This window comes from Mus pahari, chromosome 14 (assembly GCF_900095145.1).
Source record: "Mus pahari chromosome 14, PAHARI_EIJ_v1.1, whole genome shotgun sequence".
Taxonomy (NCBI): Eukaryota; Metazoa; Chordata; class Mammalia; order Rodentia; family Muridae; genus Mus; species Mus pahari.
The window spans coordinates 88709615-88731117 of record NC_034603.1 but is presented as its reverse complement, the minus strand read 5'-3'; the positions used below and the strand labels follow the sequence as shown (position 1 = coordinate 88731117).

At 47.4% G+C, this 21503-nt stretch overlaps 1 protein-coding gene across 3 annotated transcripts in view; it reads left to right on the top strand.

The window, feature by feature from the left end:
- B3gntl1 (UDP-GlcNAc:betaGal beta-1,3-N-acetylglucosaminyltransferase like 1) overlaps positions 1-21503 on the top strand; it is a 62844-nt gene that overhangs the window by 38766 nt on the left and 2575 nt on the right. For 2 of the 3 annotated variants that reach the window (XM_021211859.2, XM_029545739.1), the window contains exons 7-12: positions 9598-9693; positions 10621-10745; positions 16695-16830; positions 16932-17000; positions 17412-17486; positions 21192-21285. In XM_021211859.2, the coding sequence (XP_021067518.1) occupies positions 9598-9693; positions 10621-10745; positions 16695-16830; positions 16932-17000; positions 17412-17486; positions 21192-21272 (582 nt within the window). In that variant the 3' untranslated portion in view covers positions 21273-21285. Of the gene's footprint in view, positions 1-9597; positions 9694-10620; positions 10746-13265; positions 13753-16694; positions 16831-16931; positions 17001-17411; positions 17487-21191; positions 21286-21503 lie in introns of those variants that run through there. The other variant, XM_029545740.1, reaches the window with a different exon arrangement.

Sequence of the window (21503 nt, the reverse complement as noted above, 5' to 3'; positions counted from 1 at the left end):
AAAAAAAAAAAGTAAAAGAAATCAGGCATTACTAGCTACTGCATAAAGTTAGAAATCTCAGGGCAAACTTAGCAAAGTAAGTTTAGAATTCTTATTATAGTTATGTATAGCAGACTATATTACTTATTAGTAGAAAATCCCCCCATACAATCATTTAGAATAAAAGCCAAGTCACTCCCATATACAGGAATTTACAGTGGTCTAGGAAGTAGATCGAACTGTGGTTTGAGGAGGAGCTAGAATATTGCATTATTCATGAGGTTAGCTAGAGTGGAACTCCCTAATTAGAACCATGACTTGGGTGTGAAAGCCCTTGCCCCAGGAGTGTAAAGACCTCACACCTGGTTTCTAAGAATATAGTTGGGCCGGGCGTGGTGGCGCACGCCTTTAATCTAAGCACTCGGGAGGCAGAGGCAGGCGGATTTCTGATTTCGAGGCCAGCCTGGTCTACAAAGTGAGTTTCAGGACAGCCAGGGCTACACAGAGAAAAACCCTGTCTCGAAAAACCAAACCAAACCAAACCAAACAAAACAACAACAACAACAACAAAAACAAATAAAAGAATATAGCTGACCTTAGTATCTCAGTTGTTTTATTGCCCAGTTCCTGCCAGTCTTTGTGTTTACATTCCTCTGTTTTGTGTAAGAGTCATTAAGTATCCGGTAACCTCTTTGTACCTTGCCAATGTGTCACCTAACTTCTCTAATTTCTTCTGTATTAAAAGTTTGATGCTTGATTTGACAAATTACATTCAGATACAGCACACTCCCTTGTGTCTGCATTTGTCATTTTTCACCAACTCCTGCCCACCTGTCTGGGACCCTGATTTCTCCCAAGGATTGAGCGGGGGCAACTGGGCATTTATGGCCTGTAGGTTCTGATACTGACTTCACTTCATTGAGTATACATTCCAAGGCACTCAGGTTGATTTTTAAGCCTTTATACCATCAATAAGCTTGGCCAAGTATACTTACTGTTGATGGCAAAACCTAAGAGCAGACTTCAGACCCAAACTTTAGAACAGTCAGAGCAAGTGAGGCTGTGACCGCCACACTGTCAGTTCTAGAAAACGAATTATCTGATTTCTCACAAAGGGAGGACACCCTGGCATGAAGGAGGTGACAGAGGTAACCAGGGAAGGGAGGGGTCATTAGTGTGACCATCAGTGCCTCCTGCCTGTACCTGTCCTCCTCACTCAGTCTCACTGTGTGAGTCTTTACCCTTCCCTTTGGCTGCTGACTCCCCTCACTGTGCCCTACTCTGTCTGTGCCTTTCCCCTGACCTTCCACCTTCTCTGCTCCATCCATGTCTACGGCCCTCATTCTGTCTGTCTTTGCCCCTCACTCCTACTTGTTTAAACCCCTCTCGCCTGTCTAAGGTCACTCTGATTGTCCACAGCCTTCTCTCTCAGCTGCCCACGCCCCTCGTGGCAGTTCACACCCTTCTCACTTGTCACACTTTCCCCTCTTGTGTGTGTCCCCCTTCTGCTTACCTGCCCCCTTTCCTTTCTCTTACCTGTCTAACTGCTCACTCTGTGGGATCATTTTTATGCTCAGCTGTATGTAAGGTTGTATATATATGACCCAAATGTAAGGTCTTAAGCTGGGTCAGATGTGTTTTCTCTAAGCCAGCCAGTTTGGAGCACTTGCCCTTTGGCTCCTCTGCTGTCCTTATTTAGCTCTTGAGCCTCAGTATTCTGAGTGTCTCCATGACTGCCATTACCTAGCCTCATGTGAGCAGATGGTGTTAGGCCTAAAGCCTCTCACTATACATTACTAACTTGGGCTCCAGCATCCATCCTGAGACACATCTCCTCAGCCTGGGCCTTGTGGGATATCCCGAGGCCCCTAGGCCTTGTGGGATATCCTGAAGCCCCTACAGATGAACTTTCTGCCGTTTGATCCTAAACAAATCTGTATGGTGTCCTCCATATTTATTACCTGCTCCCCAAGTTGTCTTCCAGGAGCTAAGATTTGGCACCTTAAAGCTTCACGGTGGACACTTGTTCTCTCTGGAGTTAGTTCTGTGAGGTTTTTCAAGGCTAAGTGCTTTGTCTGCTGTGTTTTTGCTTACTCTCTGTCATCTACACTTCAAATAAAACTGTGTTAGCAGTAGTTTCTACCTCTGTCAGCTGGTGAAGCCCGCTGGCTGAGGATGTGTTGTTCATGTGTTGGCTGAGGCTTCCTAAGAGAGGCTGGCAACTCAGCATTTCTGATGCCCTTCAGCCCCTGCTGATGTGGTCACTTGGCTCTTAAGGGCAACAGGATTATCTGCAACTTAGAATAAGTTGCTTTGCAAAGGCCTAAGAAACTCTTTTCTTTGAAATTTTAAACTTATTTCACTAAATGTAATGTTTTCAGAGTTTATTTACATTATGGAAAGTACAGAGCCGTACGTATTCCATACGTTTTATAGCTGCAAAGTAGTCCATTGTGTGTTCCATCCATATTTTGGTAGATTGTAGGTCCTTTTCACCTTTTGGTGATTGTGAATAGCACTACTATCAGTGGCTGGTATGCACCTCCTGAGTCTCTCTGTTCAGTTCTCCGTTTCTAACAAGGATGGTATTGTTGAGTGAGCTGGCAATTCTGAGACCTTTTGAAGAACTCCCTTACTGCCTTCCACAATGGCTGACTGTGGAAATACTTTCTCTTGTGCTATGAAGTATCTTAGTTCTTGGATATGTGTGGATGATACTGAAAAGGTAGGAGACAGATGACACTTGGGACTGTGTGGTGGTTTGACAGGTATATGCTCCCATAGACTTAGGTTTGAATGCTTGGCCCATAGGGAGTGGCAGTATTAGGAGGTGTGGCCTTGTTGGAGGAGGTGTGTCATGTGGAGGTAGGCTTTGAGGTATCCTATGCCCAAGCCTAGGGTGGCACACAGTCAGTCTCCTGTCACCTGTGGATCAAGATAGAGAACTCTCAGCTACCTCTCCAGCATTGTATCTGCGTGAATCCCACTGTGCTTCCCACCATGGTGATAATGGACTAAACCCTGAACTGTAAACCAATTAAATGTTTTCTTTATAAGAGTTGCTATAAAACTCTAAGACAGGTTGTCTATCTTTCTGTCCTTGCAGTAATATGTGGTCTGACATGGTTCTCTGTGATGAAGTGTTTATGTTCCTCTTTCCCACCTGCCTCAGGGACAGATATTATCCCTAGCATTTGCAGAGTGGCTGGATGAAGTGGGATGACCCTCAGGAATCTGTACATTTACAGGTGGACACTAGAGCTGTCCGTTCATGTAGCCTGAGACCACTGACCTAGAGGGAGATGCCAGGGATCAACTAGTCAGCTTGTAACAGAAGCTAGTGATGGTAGCTGACCCATCCAGCCTTCAAGTAAGGGGGCTGCCTAGCTTAACCCCATTCTAAGTTTATGAGCCCCATACTTTTGGGAGAAAAGTAAATATTTATATATCAGTTTAGGGTATGAGCAGGGCCCTTCCCCCACCACAGGTCCTATCACGCCTGATCCAGTGGCACTTATCTACCACAGGTAAGCCAGACCCTCTCATTTCTTGTTCGATTTGTCAGAACCTTTTATCCATCACTAGTTTCATAAATTTTTAAAAGACTTTTTTTTTGTAAGCCAGGAAATATGTTAGTTTGCTCTCGTTCACATAAGATGGATGGGCAGGAATAAGTTTAAAATTTTGAACTAAGCCACCCATATGTGGAATCTTCATGAGCTGGAGAAAACCAGTTCTTTGGAAATATTTTCCTATGTTCATGTTGACCTCAGTAGTACAGTGACCCTGTCCTTGGAACTGAGCATATTTGCATGATGTTCATGTGTATAATGACATCACAAGACAGCATCCACAGAGGACTAAAGCGTGGCAGCCTGACCGTACTGAAGTCACTGTCAGTTTGTCTAACATTTAAAACTGCTTGTGGATGGGCTGCCAGCATCTGTGCTGTCTTTTCTTGCTCAGTGTGACTTGGTGACTGAGTCTGAGCTCTAGTTGGAGTAAACAGGGACCCACATGTCCAGTGAGCAGCTCTCTGCCACCACAAACTCCTGGATCCTTTTGGTCAGACTGAGATTTTAAGACCTGACTGAAACCTAAGTGCAGAGTTTTCAGTTCATCTGATAGTGAGATCTGGAATCTCAATACCTACAAGGGTAGTGATAGTGTCTATCGGGTCATCCATGTTTCAGCAGCTGTCAGAACTGAGCTGAACTGAGTCTTTGGAGCTCAGACAGACTCCATGACATACCTGGGCCACATGCTTATCCAAGTCTGGCTCCTTCTGGCTCCTGCAAGTATTGAGTTTACAGACATCAGTTCAGGCCCACTTTCAGTTCTCAGGTGCATACCCACAAGATGGAATTGCCAGCTCATACTGTAATTCTATTTTTAATTTTTTTGAGGAACTGTTGAGCTGTTTTCTTACGGGACTAGCAGTTGGGGGAGGGGTCTTTGATTTCTCCACAGCTTTTATCATCATCTGATTTTGGGGGGCTTTGATAGCACTATCCTGCTGGGGATAAGGTGACTCTCACGGGGGTTTAACTCACATTTCTCTGGTGCCAAGCTAAGCTAAGCAGCTGTTGATGTGTCGAGCTCACTGTGTCTTCTGTGGAGAAATGCCTGATCACATCTTTTGCCCTTTTTAATTGGAGCTGCTAGGGTTTTGCTGTGGATTGGTAGGGACTTTGTCAGCACTTGGACAACATCGGTCTCCTATGCTGAGGGCTGTCTTTTCAGACTGACTGTAGTCTTTGATGCAGAAGCCTCATAACTTGGAGAGTGTGCTTCTGTGTGTAGTGCAAGTGTGTGTGTGTGTGTGTGTGTGTGTGTGTGTGTGTGTCTTCACGCACACACAAATGTGTTACAAACTTTCTGATCACTGCATCTCAAAGATCTGCCTGTGCTAGGGAACGTGGAAGTCCCTTCCTGGTTATTGTGATCCCTTGTGGTTAGCAGAGCTGGTCCAAGTGTTTCAGGACCCTGGGAAAGGCACCACAATTCTGTTGTGTCCTGAAGGGTGTCCTTCTTCTCTTTCTCTCCCTGTGAGATCCTAAGGTACCCAGGCCAGGTATCCCATTGCCTTCCTTGGGGACTGGGGAATGTAGACAGCCTCTGCACTGAGGATTCATGCAAGGCTGGCCTGTGTCCACTATTCTCCCTATGTCCCCAGAGTAGCAAAGGTAGAAAAGAGGTTATGAAGTGATCAGGTGCCCAATACCCACCTCTTGCTCACCAGCAGGGATAACTTGCTATATAGCAGCCTCCAAATCTTCCAAAGGTTGGGTTTCTGCTAGGGCAACTCTGAGCTTCTCATAGTGAGTCGTAGACCTTGAGGGAAATCATGATCCTGAGTCAGTTGTTCAAGGACTCTGGTCCTCTCAAGCTTTCTTGCTCAGGTAGGCTTGCTGTAGTAGTAAGAGGGAATGATCAGACATGTTTTTATATCCCGTTAGGGTCTGAGGTAAAGGGAGATATGTGTGCTCAGAGTGAATCACCTGCTGCCCTTTTGGGGACCCAGCTTACTGTCCACTGCCATTTTACACCATGACAGGTGAAAACATAGGATTAATCTCAGAATAAATAAATGGCAGTTTTACAGGATGATAAAACCAATAATAAACAAGTTTCTAAAGCATTTAAAGCCTTATAAGTGCTGACTTGTCAGAAACCAAACCTTAAATCCTCCAAGCAGAAACAAGCTCTCGGGTTAGCACTTACCTGAAGGGACAGTCACTGGAGCTGCCCACTTAACCAGGATAAATAAATCCCCAGGATTCTGTTGATTGCTCTGAATGGTTCATCCTATATTGCCAAGCCTACCACCCTTCAGCTGTTCAGTGCACGTGTTCACATGTGGTCTGTACCTGATAGTGTGTGTGTGTGTGGGGGGGGGGTATGTGTGGTGTTTGCTTACGTTTTTGTGTGGTCAGGAATGTGAGTGCATAATTTTACAGACTGATGTACTACTGTGGTCAACTTCATCCAGCCTGGACCAAGTTCAACATCCCTTCAAGATAAGAGCCACAAAGAAGCTAGGAGCAGAAGGAACACATCTCAATGTAGTAAAGTGTCGTAGATACTGAGTGGGGAAAACTGAAAAATCATGTAAAATTAACGGTGAAGCAAAGGTATCCATTGTATTCTTAATGAGAAGTAAAGCAAGAGAAAGAAAAGGGATGTAAGTAATGAAGAAGTCAGGTTGGTTATTCCTGTTTGCATCCAATATTATTATTCTTAAAAGACACCCCCAAAACACCCAGGACTCCAAACCATGGTAAATGTGATGGTTTGTATGTGCTCAGGGAGTGGCACTATTAGGAGGTGTGGCCTTGTGGGTGTGGGCTTTAAGACCCTCATCCTAGCTGCCTGGAAGCTAGTATTCTGCTAGCAGCCTTCAGATGGAGATGCAGACAGTAAGAAGTGGGTGCAGGAGCTGGAGAGTTGGCACAGGGGTCAAGCACACTTGTTCTTGCAGAGGACCCAGGTTTAATTCACACACCCATAGGGTGACTCACAACCACCTGTAACTCCAGATCCCGTCCATCTGATGCCCTCTTCCGACTCCTGTGGATAGGAGGCATGAACATGGTGCATGTACATACACACAGTCAAAATACTCACATGCATTACATTATATATATATTTTTAAAGTAGAGCTGGGTGTGGTGGTGCACACCTTTAGTCCCAGCACCTTGGTGGCAGAGGCAAGTGGATCTCTGTGAATTCGAGACCATCCTGGTCTACATAGTGAGGACAGCCAAAGCTACATAATGAGACCCTGAGGTGGGGTGGGGAGGAAGCAAAATAAAGAGACAGGGGCTGTTGTCTGTAAAGGACAGTTACAGATTGAATCCAGAAGTCTGAAGATGGATGCTTTGGGGGTTCTAGTATCTGTGGCTCAGTTTTGGAGCACATACCTACCTTGTTTAAGCATCCCCACATGTGGCATCTCAGTGTGGGTGGAGGTTACCAGAACTACCAGAGACTTAAGCCCCTGGTAAGAACCTGGAAGAAATACCTTCCTCTTCCAACATGACCCTTAGGGACTGGAGATGGCCAAGTAGGACCTGATTCTGAAGGCACTGAGGGAAGAAGGCTTTTACAGCAATGATGCTGGCATGACAAACTTAATTCTCTTCCTTTTTGACGGGGGAGGGGACGGGGAGGAACGGATGGGAAGAAATTGCTGTCTTTGTCTCAAACAAAGAAGAGAGAAAAAGACAATATAACCCCCCCCTTTTTGACATCTATTTCTTTGGAACAAAGCTGGAGGTTGTCACTCCAGCAGGGACTGAAGCAGCTGTCAGAGAGGTGGGAACTTGACTAGGGAGGATCTCTGTATTATGGGATGTGGTGTGGTGGTGTGGGGGTTTGAATAAAAATGCCCTCCATACATCAATAAGGAGTGACACTTTTGAGAGTTGAGATCTTTTTGGAGTAGGTATGGCTTTGCTAGAGGAAGCAGGTCACTACTGGGTGGACTTTGAGGTATCAGAAGATCAAAGCCAGGCCTAGTGGCTCACAGTGACATCCTGATGCCTGCCAATCTGGATTTAGAAGTCTTAGCTCCTTCTCCAGCACCATGTCTGCCTGCACACTGCCATGATTCCTGCCAGGATGATAATGGATTAAATCTCTGAAACCGTAAGCCAGCCCCATTTTTTTCTTTGTAAGAGGTGCCATGGTCCTGGTGTCTCTTCACAGCAATAGAAACCCTAACTAGGACAGGTGGTCACTGCTGATGTCAGGCCTGCTTAGCCACCATAGCCTGGGAACCTAGCCACCTTCATCACTCAAGTGGACAACACCACTACAGAGAGTTGTTTGAGGGTTGTGATGGTGAGGTGGTCACCATGCCAGAAAACATTCCTAGACCCTTGCTGCTGTGCTGGGGAGGTAGCAGAAAAGCAGGCTATTAGCAGAGCGGGCTCCTGACGTAGGCAGTGCAGGTATAGCCTCCTTGCAAGGACTGTGACCTTTCCCTCCATCCAGGGCAGTCCTGTCTTAGAGATACCCCAGTCCCCTCACTGTGGTCTCCTTCGAGCTGACTTTCACTTACTTATTTTTAAGGTAGAGCACCATGTAGCCCAGATTGGCCTTAAACCCCTGACCTTCTAGCAGTAGCCTCCTCAGTGCTGAAATTACAAAGGTGTGGTTTTAAAAGTGTTTAAACATTGATTTGGTTGATGGATGGATTGATAGATTCTGTGTGTGAGCATGCTCCTGCCGTTAGCCACATGTGGAGGTCGAAGGACAGCTTGGGAAACACTTTTCTCCTACCGTGTCAGTTTCCAGAGACTGGACTCGGGTCCTCAGGCTTGGTGGCAACGACCTTTCTCCATTGAGCCCAATTTTTGAATTTTTATTTTAATTATTATTTTTATTCATTTGTTCATATGTGTGTGTACATGGCATGCCATTGCACCTCACAAGTGCTTAGATTATAGGTGTGTGTTACCACGTCCAAGATCAGGCTGTTCTTTCCTGGTAGTCTTTTGTCCTGGGATCAGCTGAGGCTGGGCCCAGACCACAAATAGTCAAGGCAAATCATAAACAGGTGATGTCATGTCAGTGTGATGGGTACAGTGACAGAAAGCCCTATGGAGGGTGTCCCAGGGAACCGTAACTATCTGGTCGGGGGTTAGCTACTGGGGAGCAGCATGTGGGAGAGCACGGTTGTGTTCCAAGTGCACGGCAAACCCAAAAGTGAGGAGCAGCGGCAGCTCAGAGCTCAGCTGAGTGGGGTGCTCACCACACCTGCTGAATGACATCTCAGCTGATCCTCCTCACAGCCCAAGGCTATCCTTGGCAGGGCACTGGGGTTTGCCAAATGCTCCAGCGTCTGTTTAGGTTCTTGTCCTCAGTCTGTTTCTGGTACAATTATCCCAGGGTAAATGCCACCTGCTCATACAGTATGGTCCTCTTCTGTGACAGCTAAACTCAGCTCACTAGCATTTTGTTGGATCTGTTCATAGGAACACTGCTTTCTTGTGATTCCTCCCCCACCCCCACCCCCACCCCCACCCCCACCCCCACCCCTGGCTCTGATAATCAGTGATTTAGAAAGGCTCAACTGTTTTTGGAAGTTGGTGAGGAGGGCGTCAGTTCTTTAAGCATTTGCCAGTGTACACGGGAGAGCCACATGGCCAGGGTTTCTCTGTGAGAAGACTCAAGTTTCAAGCTCATTAGAAATGGCTCAGGTTTTCTGTCTTGAGTCAGTTCTGACACTCTGCTTCCTTATCTAGTCATTGCTGCTTCCTTTCTGCTACTTCAGGTTTCTCTGTTTGCAGTTAAAAGCAGTGTGTGTTCTGCTAGTTCTCATATACAGCTTCACTGTCTTACACAAACAGAGGGATTCCTACTATGCTTAGCAGTGCAGCGTGGCGACACTTCGTGGCGACCTGGAAGTGGCCTCGGTGAATTTCCACCGGTTCGTCATGTGAGCTAATCTCTACAGAGTGCTAATCTCTATAGAGTGCTTCAGATCCTCATTTCCACAAAAGGAGGAGCATGAACTCTTGTCACTTTCTTAATGTCGGGAGCAGCAGGTTGTAGGCTGTTTATAATGTGCTGCTCTTTTCTATTTGTATCACTGGTGCTAATCCTCCTTAGGTGTTCACCTCCCACGGCCCCACGGTGATCATGCCTACCTGGTTCTGCTCTCGAGCCTGGTTCTCCCACGTGGGCCCATTTGATGAAGGAGGACAGGTAAGTGCCAGCCGGTAGAATTTGGGCTCTTTGTGGATTCCCCTAGGTTGGGGAGGCCCCTGTATGGCACCTTTAAGGCCGGGGTTTAGGAAATTCAGTCTCTTCCCAGCATGCCTGTTAGTTTTCTGGTTCTTGGCTCAACATCGCCCCCTTCTGCCTTTGGTGATGAAGTGCAGTAGACCACCCTGTGGGTGATATTCTAACTCCCTTTTCAGCCTTCCTTGCATTCTGACTCACCCAATCTCTCCCGTGGTCAGCATCTCATTGAGGGCCTCCTGGGAAGCAAGCTTATCCACCCCCTTTTCTCCACTCTCAAGGCCAAGCAGCTCAGAAGCCACTCTGCTCACTGATTGATTATCCCATAGTTCTTTCTGTTGATAGTTTGCCCCAAGACTTTTTCTGACACACCAAGTATTAATTTAAGGCAGAACTGGGACTTGGGACCCTCAACTAGCCTACCTTCTGCTTCACCCTCCAGTCATCTTAGAGTTCATATCTTACCTGCTGAGAAAAACTAACCTCCATTTCTCTCTTGTGACCCACATCATCACCCTTGTGACCCACATCATCTCTCTTGTGACCCACATCATCACCCTTGTGACCCACATCATCNTCTCTCTTGTGACCCACATCATCACCCTTGTGACCCACATCATCTCTCTTGTGACCCACATCATCACCCTTGTGACCCACATCATCACCCTTAAGTATCAGAGCAGACTCTTTTGTTTTATTGAGGCAAAATCTAGCTGTAGTGCCAGGTCGAGTACTAGCTTCTGGATTCAAGTACCTCCCATGAGCTCTGCCTCCCAGATACCGGGGCCACATGTGCCACCATACTTGCCTCTAAGCAAAACACCCTTCCATAGCATCTGATGGCCCGGGTCCGTATCCAGCTTGGTGAGCACTGTCCTCTAACTTTTGCAGGGTGTTCCAGAGGATCTGCTGTTCTTCTATGAGCACCTCAGGAAGGGTGGTGGCATCTTCCGGGTGGACTACAGCCTGCTACTCTACCGGTATCACCTGCATGCAGCCACACATTCAGTCCTTGAGTAAGTGGGGCATACCAGGTTCTGGAAACATCTGGAATGGTCCAAGAACAGGTGAGGTGCAGGTACAGCCAGGCCTAGATCACTTGTGAGTCACTCGTGTGACTAGGCCCAGGGCTGGTGGAGTCAGGGCTCGTAATGGCAGGGTATAGGCCATGCCACTGAGCAGGTTAAGGTGGGGTCAGAGTATACTGTGTCACCCTTGTGGGAAGTCCTTCAAGGCTGCTGGATGTCCTGTTCCACAGAGGTCAGGAAACATCAATGCAAAAGCCAAACATCAGTTTTCCTGAATGTGTGAGGTGAAGGCTTGATCTCCACTTTGTTCTTTTTAATAAATATTTTGTTTTGTCTTTTTTTTTTTTTTTAAGATTTATTTATTTAAGTAATTATATAAGTACACTGTAGCTGTCTTCAGACACTCCAGAAGAGGGAGACAGATCTTGTTACGGATGGTTATGAGCCACCATCTGGTTGCTGGGATTTGAACTCCGGACCTTCGGAAGAGCAGTCGGGTGCTCTTACCCACTGAGCCATCTCACCAGCCCTCCACTTTGTTCTTATTTGCTCCAAACTAGCATGGCTCTCCATGGGACCCAAGAAGACTTCTGACAAACCAACAGTCCTCATGGTGGAAGGAGTTGTCACAGCTGGTAGCTGAGCTATGCCTCCATAGCTAATGATCCACTTTCACTTTCTTTGGCTAGCTAACTGTCCTTCGTCCTCCAAGCCCACTGGTTAAAGATGTGGACAGGGTTAAAAGAGGGTGGGCTCATTAACTCTCTAGTCTGTACTGTGTATAAGACATTTTTATCAGCCACATCACTATGAAGTGAGCCGTGCCTGTGCTAGGAGACTGTCCCCTCTACAGTCCATGGGCACTGGGGGACGTGACCCCCGGGTACCTGATTGCCCAAACCACAGATTTATAGTAATGTACTTACAGCTGCAAAGCAGCAGTGGTAACGTAGCCTGGTTGGAGCCGTCTGAATGGGAATTCCCTCCTGAGTGTCTTACATCTACCATCAGGCTTCAGTTTCTAGCATCTCAGTGACTCTGGGGTCCCTGGACCTTGGACCTGTACCATTTACAAGATTCAGCTTCATGTACAGCAGAACTTGCCCTCCTTGTACCTGAACTTCATCTCAGCTTTGGAGGAGCGTCTTGCAGGGCTGCTCTCAGGATGCAGACACTGGTGGGACCGGCTCCTAGGAAAGATGCTCAGAGGACATGGCAGTTCTGAGCCCGTGAGCATCTCAAACACAGTGAAACCCACAGACAGATGCACAGTTAATCAGTCCCTTTTGCCACTAACAAACATAGAGAAGATTCTAGCAGCCCTGCAGACTAACAAGGCTCTAAGAGTCCTGTACTAAGCTGTAGAATCTGTCTTAGTAAATTTTAAATGGCTGAAACTTATAGGCTATGTCATGATCATCTTAGCTGCCCAGTTTCCTATGACAAACTGGTAGGCCAGTAGCTTGTGACCATAGGTATTTGCTTCTCAAAGCTCTGTATATTAAGCACAAGTGGTGTCTTCCTACTGTGCTCTCAAATTCCAGGAGAGGCACCATAGTCTCTGGGGTGTCTTCTATCAAAGGCCTCACATCCTCAATATCTCTGGGGTAGGATTTCAACATAGGGAATTGTAGTACTAAAACTATTTACCTTCAGCAACTGAAGTGTTAAGTTAGAAACCATTTCAGTATCTTGAAAAATCTAGTATGTGGAAATTAAGTAACCAAAGGAAAAATCACAAAGGAAATTAGAAAAAAATGTGTAGGCTACAGCCTTCAGCATGATTCACTGAAACTTCAGGTAAAGGAGGAGAGACATCAGGGATATAAGAGGAAAAGCTGGAATGCTAGCAAGATTGATGTAAAAATAAAACAGGGAATTAACAATACTAGCCACCCCAACATTTGACCAAAAAGTAAACATTTTAATTTAGTGATTTAAGAACATTCACAAAAGATAGCCAGGCCAGGGGATTTTCTTGGGTATCCTATAGCATGAATAAGGGAGAAGTTATATCAGTCTTATCAAGATCTTATCAAGATCACTTTAGGAAGCAGAGGAGGAAGCAGTATTGGGAGGTAAACCAGGCTCAGTGCTTTGGAACATGAGGTGTACAGGAGACTGAGTGGAAGACGATGCTCATCACTAATCTAATCATCCCAGCTGTAGTCATGTGATGCTAGGAGTGGGAGACACTCGTCACTAATCATTCCAGCCGCAGTCACGTGATGGTAGGAGCAGCAGCACACATGAAACAGATACACAGCAAGACTACAACTGTTTAAAAAATCAGCTAGCATGGTTTACATCATCCTGTATTAAGTCTTAAACACAGCATTGTTTGTCCAAGGAAAGAGCCCCTTCCCACGGTCCTCTGCTAGAGGTGGAGCGTGTGACATAGCACCGTGGCAGCTGTCTGGGCACCACGCTACGCTGCAGCTGTTTCTGGATGCCGATTCTGCTGACTGGTGAAGCACTGGACATTGATCTTGTGTCATCGCTTTGCAGGCCGTGCGAGCGTGAGATGCCTGGAGATCCTGTGGCCATTTGTGTAAGAGAGGTCCTTCCCATGCTGGTGGTGTGTGAAGCTCAAGCCACCTGGGTGGTGACTTGTAGCCCACCCAGGTGGCATCCATCATGTCTCTCAGTAGAGCAGCCTGTGTGTACAGAGCTCACTCCTTTGTGTTTGCACAGTAATCTTTGCCACCCACAGCACAAAAATAAGTGATCTAATGTAAGTTTCTGTGTTGGATTAAAGTCTTTACGCTGTGAGCTGCAGCACCTCCCAGGATAAAAGCTGTAATTACAACCTGAGGATTGCTTGAGAGTTGAATCTGTCCAAACCTCAGGTGGCAGTGTCTTGATTCTGTCATTTTTAAAGTTCAAAATGATGTGAATCTGTGTCATTTCTCTTTATGTATATGTGGAATACTTCATATGCCAAAGGACACGAGAATAGTATCTCCAGGAGGCTAAACATTGCTTAAATTTGTGAGTGGCTGAACCTAGTATGTTGTCATGCCATCCCTGTAAACTTTACTGATGTGTCATCTTACAGATCATGTGTGTTTAGCCTTTTACAGTATACTTACAGTAAGTGTACAGTAAGTGTATTGAAGTCTGTAGAGAAATACATTTCTAACCTTGTTTCCATGGCAGTATGATGCAGGGCTTAAAGAGAACCAGATAAGGCCCTTACTCCAGAGTGTAGAGCAACAAGATGAATCTCAGAAGTAGGGAAGGGGGGCTAGACATGACACCACTAGCGTCCTAATCCTTGGCGTCCAGCCTGAGACTGCCTATTCTGACATACTGTGTTGTGGTACCTGACAGGATCAGTGGGTTGTCCCCTGTGTTCCCCTAGCAAGGTTCTTATAGCCTCTTTTTCTGACCAAAGATTCTGCTGGTCATTGGCCACACCTTCTGTGAGTAGTGGCTTACCCCCACCCCCACCCCAGTACTCCATGAGCTGGTACAGTGCTGAGGCTATGTACTCCATGAGCTGGTACAGTGCTGAGGCTATGATGTTTCAGCCTCTTCCCAGAAAGTTCCAGAAAGTCACACATACAGGTTCAGGAAAACCTGTCCCTTAGCTATTTCTTGGCAAGAAGAGGTAGATGTGCTAGGTGCCAGATGGCCTGTTCTCTAGGCAGACTCCTGGGAGAAGCAAGACCAGTGCAGGATGTTCCTACCTTTTTATAACTGCCTGCATCCTCTGGTAGAGACCACCTAGTAAAATTCAGGATGCTAAGAGCCTTATAGGCCTAGAGCTCAGTCCTGGTGGCCACGTTTGCAATTCCTTTATATAATAAATCATTGGTGCCCAGTGTTTTAGAGAACCAAGTTGACTTCACTCTATAGTTAAACCCATCATTCTGCAAATGAATTTCATAGGTTATGTGAGATCATGCAAGGTTTTTCTTCCACGGAGACACCCAATAGACCCAGCCAGGGTGTGTGTAGGGTGTCCCCAACACATGGACTGGGCTTAGTCTCCAACAGGAGCTGTTGTTGCACATGTTTACTTACCACTGTGCACGACATATAACATATATGCAGAAATGCACATGGGTGCTCCCTGCACATGTGCCCTCATACCACACAAGCACATTGTAAATAGACCCCTGGATTCGATGCACATATATGCTTATGTACATCCTGTCTTGCTCAGGCACTGAACAAAACAGACCTCTTGTAGGGACCAAGGCCCTCAGGTGGTCCTCAAAAGGTCAGGTAAGGACAAGCAGCCCTCAGGACAGGGCAATCCTTGAAGAGCCTGAGATGACAGGGGGGCCTAGTAGCCCCTGCTATATCTCCTGTGTTTGTGTAGCCAGGAACCCTAGCAGATCTCCTCAAGGGCTTGAAGGCAGAAGGGAAGGGAGACCCTTGTGGCCAGGATGGGGTAGGAGGTTTGCCTGCTGGCGCACCACAGGGTCTGCTCAGCCTGTGCCTGGATTTCCCTCACACTCATCCACACTTAGGCAGAACAGATGCCCCCAAAGGCAAGTCTTGCTCTTTCGCCTTTGACTCTACCTTGCTGCCTCCTGACTGGTACCATCACACTAAGGTTTGCTGAGGGATAGAAGTCAGAAGGGCCTTTCTTGGGTTCACAGAGGTGAAGTATCTGCTCCTTGCATGAGGCCTTTATTTTGAGATCAAGGTTCTCACTTTGAGGGTCTTCCGTGTCCTTGGGTAATAGTATCGTTGCAGTGAGATATACTGTATGGAGTTGAAGTGTGGCTTGTTTGTGACTTTCTCATTGAAGGGGGGGAGGGCACTACAGCCACAGACAGGACTGGCTGGGGTTCATAATTAAATGCTATTCACTTAATGTGGTTCCCCAGAACCCCTAGGGAATCCCCTACCAAAATCACTGACTGAGCTCAGCACAACCCTAATTAGAATGTTTAACTTGGGAGGTCTCATGAAAATGCCGAGCAAGCAAAACATGCTCTGATGTAGGTAGTGACACAATAGGTACAGCCCCGCATACAAGAACCATTCCACCCAAAGGACCAGGATGCTAGGGTCTGGGCAGAGATTAGGGACAGCAGGTAAGTAGGTCTCAGGGGGCCTGAGAAGAAACAAGCCCTGGAGACCTGCTGCCTAGGAGCAAGTCTTGTCTGCGTTCAGAAAAGGACATCCTTGGGGTTGCCTGAGGGAAGGGACAGCCTGAGGCAGAAAGTTTACCTTCTAATGTGAACATGACTTTTTACCCAGACCTTTCTTCTGAGTATTGACTAAGCTGAGAAGTGAGACCAGTGTTGTTGGGTCTACTGCAAATCCCTTTTCACTTTCTAATTCAAAAGGACTAGTTTCACATCTAGAATGTGGGCCTGGAGAGATGGCTCTGTCAGTGAAGTGCTTGCTGCAGAAACATGAGGACCTGAATTCAATTCCCAGCATCTACATAAAAAGCTAGGAATGGCAACACACTCCTTGATCCTCGTGCTGCAGAGGGCAGCGGGAGGATTCCTGGAGCTTGTTGCTAGCTAGCCTTGCTGAATTGGTGAGCTCCATCTCGCCCCATCTCAATAAGATGAAGAGTGGTAAAGATACGACGCGATACCAGCCCTTGGCTTTGCACAAACCCTCATGTAGACATAGCTGCCAGATACTAGAGCCACTCATGTACTAGAACTGGCAGCTATGGAGAGAGAAGCCCCTGCTCAGGTCTACATTGCAACCTAGAAAGCAGGACCAGTATGGGTGGCCCAAAGCTTCCCAGAGGGCATTGGTTCACATGGTGGTTCATGGTGACCTCTTGCTATGAGAGGTGGCAAAAGAACAGAGCTAGATCTTGGATATGGTTTAGATTTGGTGTGCACCCAGCCCTAAACAGGATGTGGCACTCACCTCTGTCCCCAGGCTAATGGTTGAGGTGGCACTGGAGCCCACACACCTGGCCACTTAAGCTTCCCTCTCTTTTGGCTACAGGATGACCATCTGGACGCACCGTGTCCACTTCCTAGAGGAACAAGTCCTACCTCACTGGAAGTCCTTCACCATCTGGAATGCAGGCAAGCAGGGGCGTAAGTTATATCGCAGCCTGACTGCAGCCAGCCGGCACAAGGTAGAGCCCATTCCTCATTATCCTGTTGACCACTATCCTGATCACATCTTTATCTTATAGCCCCCACTGCCATCTAACTGCTGGCCCATGTTCACCCCCAGGTGGTGGCCTTCTGTGACGTTGACGAGAAGAAGATCAGGAAGGGCTTCTACCGCTACGAAGACTCACAGGTATGTAGCTATGTGGCAGAGTGTCAAAGCCCCTTACAGGGAAGAGTCTTCAATACCATGCCAGTCTTCCCTTACACTCACGTGAGCTCTGCCCAAGCGATGTAGCCCTCGGCTCCCAAGAGTCTCCAGGGTCCCTTAGGACTCTGCCCCTGTCCTTGGGGAAATGGCTACATATTCCTTCACTCTGGGTCCCTATGTTGGCCCTCCCGAGTTGGTTCTTCATGTGTCTGTCAGGTGGCTGGGGCTGCCAGAACCTGGGCTACAGCCACCTGTCCTGTCCTGCTTGGCCCAAGACTCCCATCTGCCACTTGATCACCAGCTACTGTGAGCAGAGGCTATGGCTAGTACAGGTCTCAAAGTGTTCCTTCTGTGTGAAGCCCTAATGACTTATGGCTGGCATTATCTCTGTAGGAAAGACCCAAGCCAAAGGTCCCCATCCTGCATTTCCAAGCAGCCCAGGCGCCCTTTGTCATCTGTGTGAAGTTGGTGAGTATTGGCTATGGGTGCAGGGCTCCTGGGTATCAGCTCTCCCGTTCTGATCATATGAACAAAACCAAGGACAAGATCCAACCATGGGCCCCGGGACATAGCCCACTACCTATACCCTTATTGTAAATCAAATGTTACCTTGTGGCCATAAAGACACCCTGAACTAGGTTAGCGGCCATAGCTGCTGCTCTGTAGGCTGGATGCAGCTGGGGAGTAGCCACCTGTGGGTACTAGGGATGGGGTGGTGGTGAGGTGGGTAACACCCTTATGAAGCTCTTTTCATTCTTTAAACACTGAAAGCCATTGTTCTGAGCCCAGCCACCATGTCCAAGGTTCATACTACTCGAAGGGCAGTCTTGCCTACATATAATAATAGCTTGGTGGTGACCAGTAGGGCCACAGGACCCTCCTTTGGTTCATCTGGCTTCTCTGCTTTTGGTCATGTGGGCATAGGTGCCAACCATTCTGTTTCTGTGCAAACTGAGCTTGCTCGTGGTCAGTGCAAAAAAAGAATCTCTCAGTCTCTCCAAGAAATGGGTCTCCCAACAGCTGTGCAAACTGCAGATGGCTAGGCAGCAAGTGTCTTGCTGGAGCTAAGGCTAGACTTTATCTACTCTGAACACTGTTCCTTAGTAGGTCAAGCCTATGGCAGACATCCCCTCAGGAGACTCGGCTCTTTGGATATAATTCCCATAATTCTTTAAGATGGTGACATTAACTGATTTACAATGACAGTATAGTGTCCTGCTTAGGAATTTCTCCCCTGTAAGAAACATCATGTGCTTTAACAGACAGCATCCATCACAGGTTCATCTGGAAGGGGTGTATACTCGACAGTGGAGGGCCAGTGTGTCTTGCCACGTGACCTCCTCCAGGTCACTGACCATGTGGAATCCTGCTGGTCAGCAGCCCTATTTCCTGTCCACAGTTCTTCCTCGCTGTAACAAGAGGGCTGTCTTTGCACTAAGAAGCTCCTGGGCACAGCAGAGCTAAGCAGGCCTTGCACATCAGTCACTCTTCTCAGACTGCATGTGCACACCGTTGGCCTCTGAAACCAGCAGGGGTCATCATCATTCCTGCCGCCCACCATTCTGCTCAAGTGCTGAGCCCAGGACAGTCTTGCTTCTAGAGATCTCACTGCGAGTTGTGTATGATTTGCTTGACACCTTTGGTTCTTGAGTAGTTTTTCTCTTTCAAAGCCCTAATGGGAATTTCCAGACACCTACCAGGTGAGAGGGCATGGCTGTCCTGAATGTCAGCAACCCTGGGACAAGGTGTCACCCTTTCTATTGCCCTCGGCAATGGCAGCTGCAGCGGTCCACCATAGTACTTAGATCATGGGGCAGATAGTAGGTGGTGGGCCATGCTGTTGAGGTGGTGGAGGACACTGGTCAGACTTCAGCCTGTGTTTCAACCCACGGCTTCCAGTCTGTGACAGTTCATTTCAGGTCATGGCAGGGTTCCAGACCCTCAAAATGTGAGATGTGTCTGTCTGTCTCCTATAGAGTGATGTCACACAGCAGCAGATGATTAACAGCCACACGTAGGAACAGGCAGAAACAGCATTAAGCTAGAGACACTATGGGAGTGGAAGGCCCCTCCTTCTCTGCATCTTCTATCAGTCTACAGCATCTCTCTTCACACAGTGAGGAAGACAGGCCTACCTGTGATGTGCGGTGTGTTTTGAACACTCTTCTGTTTGTGTGCATGCGTGGTTTTATATGTGCTGGTGGAGCAGCTCACTGCCTTCCAGTGCTTCATCATCAAGACAGGTTCTCCCACTGAGCCAGGAACATTCTGATTCAGCAAGACCAAGGGGTCCTTGCATTCTGACTCCCCACTCCCAGGATTCCCACCACAGCCAGCCTTTACAAAGATGAATGATTGAATGGAAGTCCTCACGCGTGTGCAGCAAGCACTCCGGGGTTTTAATTTATAAGCTAATATTTTTGCCATTTAGAGTAACTGATACTATTTGACTTTTCCCCTGGTGAAAGTTTGACTCATTCTGAGATGGCTGTTCTTGATCACAACACTTTACAGATCACTGCCCACATCTGTATCAGGACCTTCGCTTCTTGTATCTGTGATACAATGAGAGGTTGCTTTGGTACAAAGACTAACTGGAATCCCAAGTTTTCTTTTTTATACATCTGATTGTCTCAGCCTCACATATTGGGCAACCCATTCTCCTACTAGAGAATGTGCTGGCTAAGATGGTCGTTTCTGTTCCTGGGTCTCTTTCTACCAATTACCTGCTTGCAATCCAGTGTCTTACCACAGAGGGAAGCTACTCTTCCTTATTCCAGAATTTTTCTCGAATTTTTCTTATTTAAATAAACTACTGATACTGCCATGATACACAGAGAAAATGCCTCAACTCAGATGGGCAAGCACTGGCCTGTAAGTCACATTTAGCTCTCCACCTGTTTTTTCATAAGCAGCTTTCTTAGAATACAGACGATGTGCATTCACAGAGTTACAACCTCCGTTAAGAACCGTGCAGTGCTATTCCATGGAGATGTGCAAACTGCTCACCTATGCAGTGTGCCCTAGGTCAGAGAAGAGCTATGGGCAGCAGCAAGACTCCACCTGCAGCTCACAGCATGAGGGCTCCAGCCGGCAGGACACCTTGGCATCAGCACAGCACTGTGCACACACAGAGCTGTCTGCTTTCCACTTCTGGTGTATGGACTCCCAACTTTTTGTTCGTACGTCTGGTTCTTTAGCACCTCTGTATGAGCATCCACTGTGTAGACTATTGGATCTTGTTGGCATGTCAGGACCCTGGCTTGTGGGAGTCCTCTCTAGCCCTCAGTTGTCATTCATGCTGCTGTGAGCTCCCATTTCTCTGGTTTATCCCAGAAGAGAAGTAAAAGTCAGGTTGAACATCTCCAAAGACCACCTATGTGGACAGACGGACTGTTTCTGTCCTTTTGGAGAACTTTCTTGCTGTGGTTGTGGAAATGTCTCTGACCTCTCCTGGCTCAAGCCTGATGCTTCTCTGAATGTGGGGAAAGGAGAGGTGAGGGAAAAGAGGAAGGGGAGTAGGTGCGGCCACTGTGGACATTTCTGATTTTCCAGGCAAAATGTTTTTCACTTCCTGTTTCTAACCACTGGAACCAGTGGGACAAGGTAGAGTCAGGGTCACAGCCGAGCTTTGTATTGGTCAAAGGACCGATACCTGACTTAAGAGAAACAGGGTGGCTCCTCCCACATCGTGCCAGATGGCCCTAGACTCCTATATGCCAATAGTTGGGCTGTTTTTCAGCAAGATGATGGGCTTTGCTCCCATCAGGGACTGGGGCATGGCAGGTAAGGGGAATCAGAGGGTGGGTTCTTGGTAGATATGGAGTACATAAGTTACCTGAGTAGACTGAAGGAAAGGTGAATCAGCCCAGACCATTTGAGAGCGGCTTAAATGTCTTCTGTAGTGGGCCAACACCAAGTGGCAAAGGCACCTTTCAGTACCTCACTGCTGTTGATAACCAGTACAACACAGAACTGCAGCCCTGGCTTCTGCCCTCAGTGGCCTCTGGTTCCCTTCAGGCCCCTTCCCTAACTGTAGAGGATCACAAGTTCACTGTGAGCCACCTAACAGGTAGATTAAGTAGGCCTAATCCCAGGCCCTGACCTGAGTCTTTGCAAGAGTCCCAGAGAGCAAGAGGAAGCCTGACTGAGCTGGATCTTCTCTCCCCAAAGGACCTCACAGGAGGTGAGTTTGAAGACAACCTGAAGTCGCTGCACTTGCAAGAAGGCCAGGACTTCGTCCACTTCAGCTGAGGCTGCCGCCTAGGTGGGTGTTCACTGCAGTGCCTGTAGGCTCTGAGCCTTGTCCATTCTGTGCCTCCCCGTCACACAGACCACTCTTAGTCTCTGCTTCCTCCAGCGTCTCCCTCACATTTACTGCATTAATTTTCACCCGTTCGTTTCTGCTACATAACTTGAGGCTTAAATCTTCCAAGCACCACTTTAGGCAAATTTCCTATATTTAGTAACTTTCACCAGCTATCT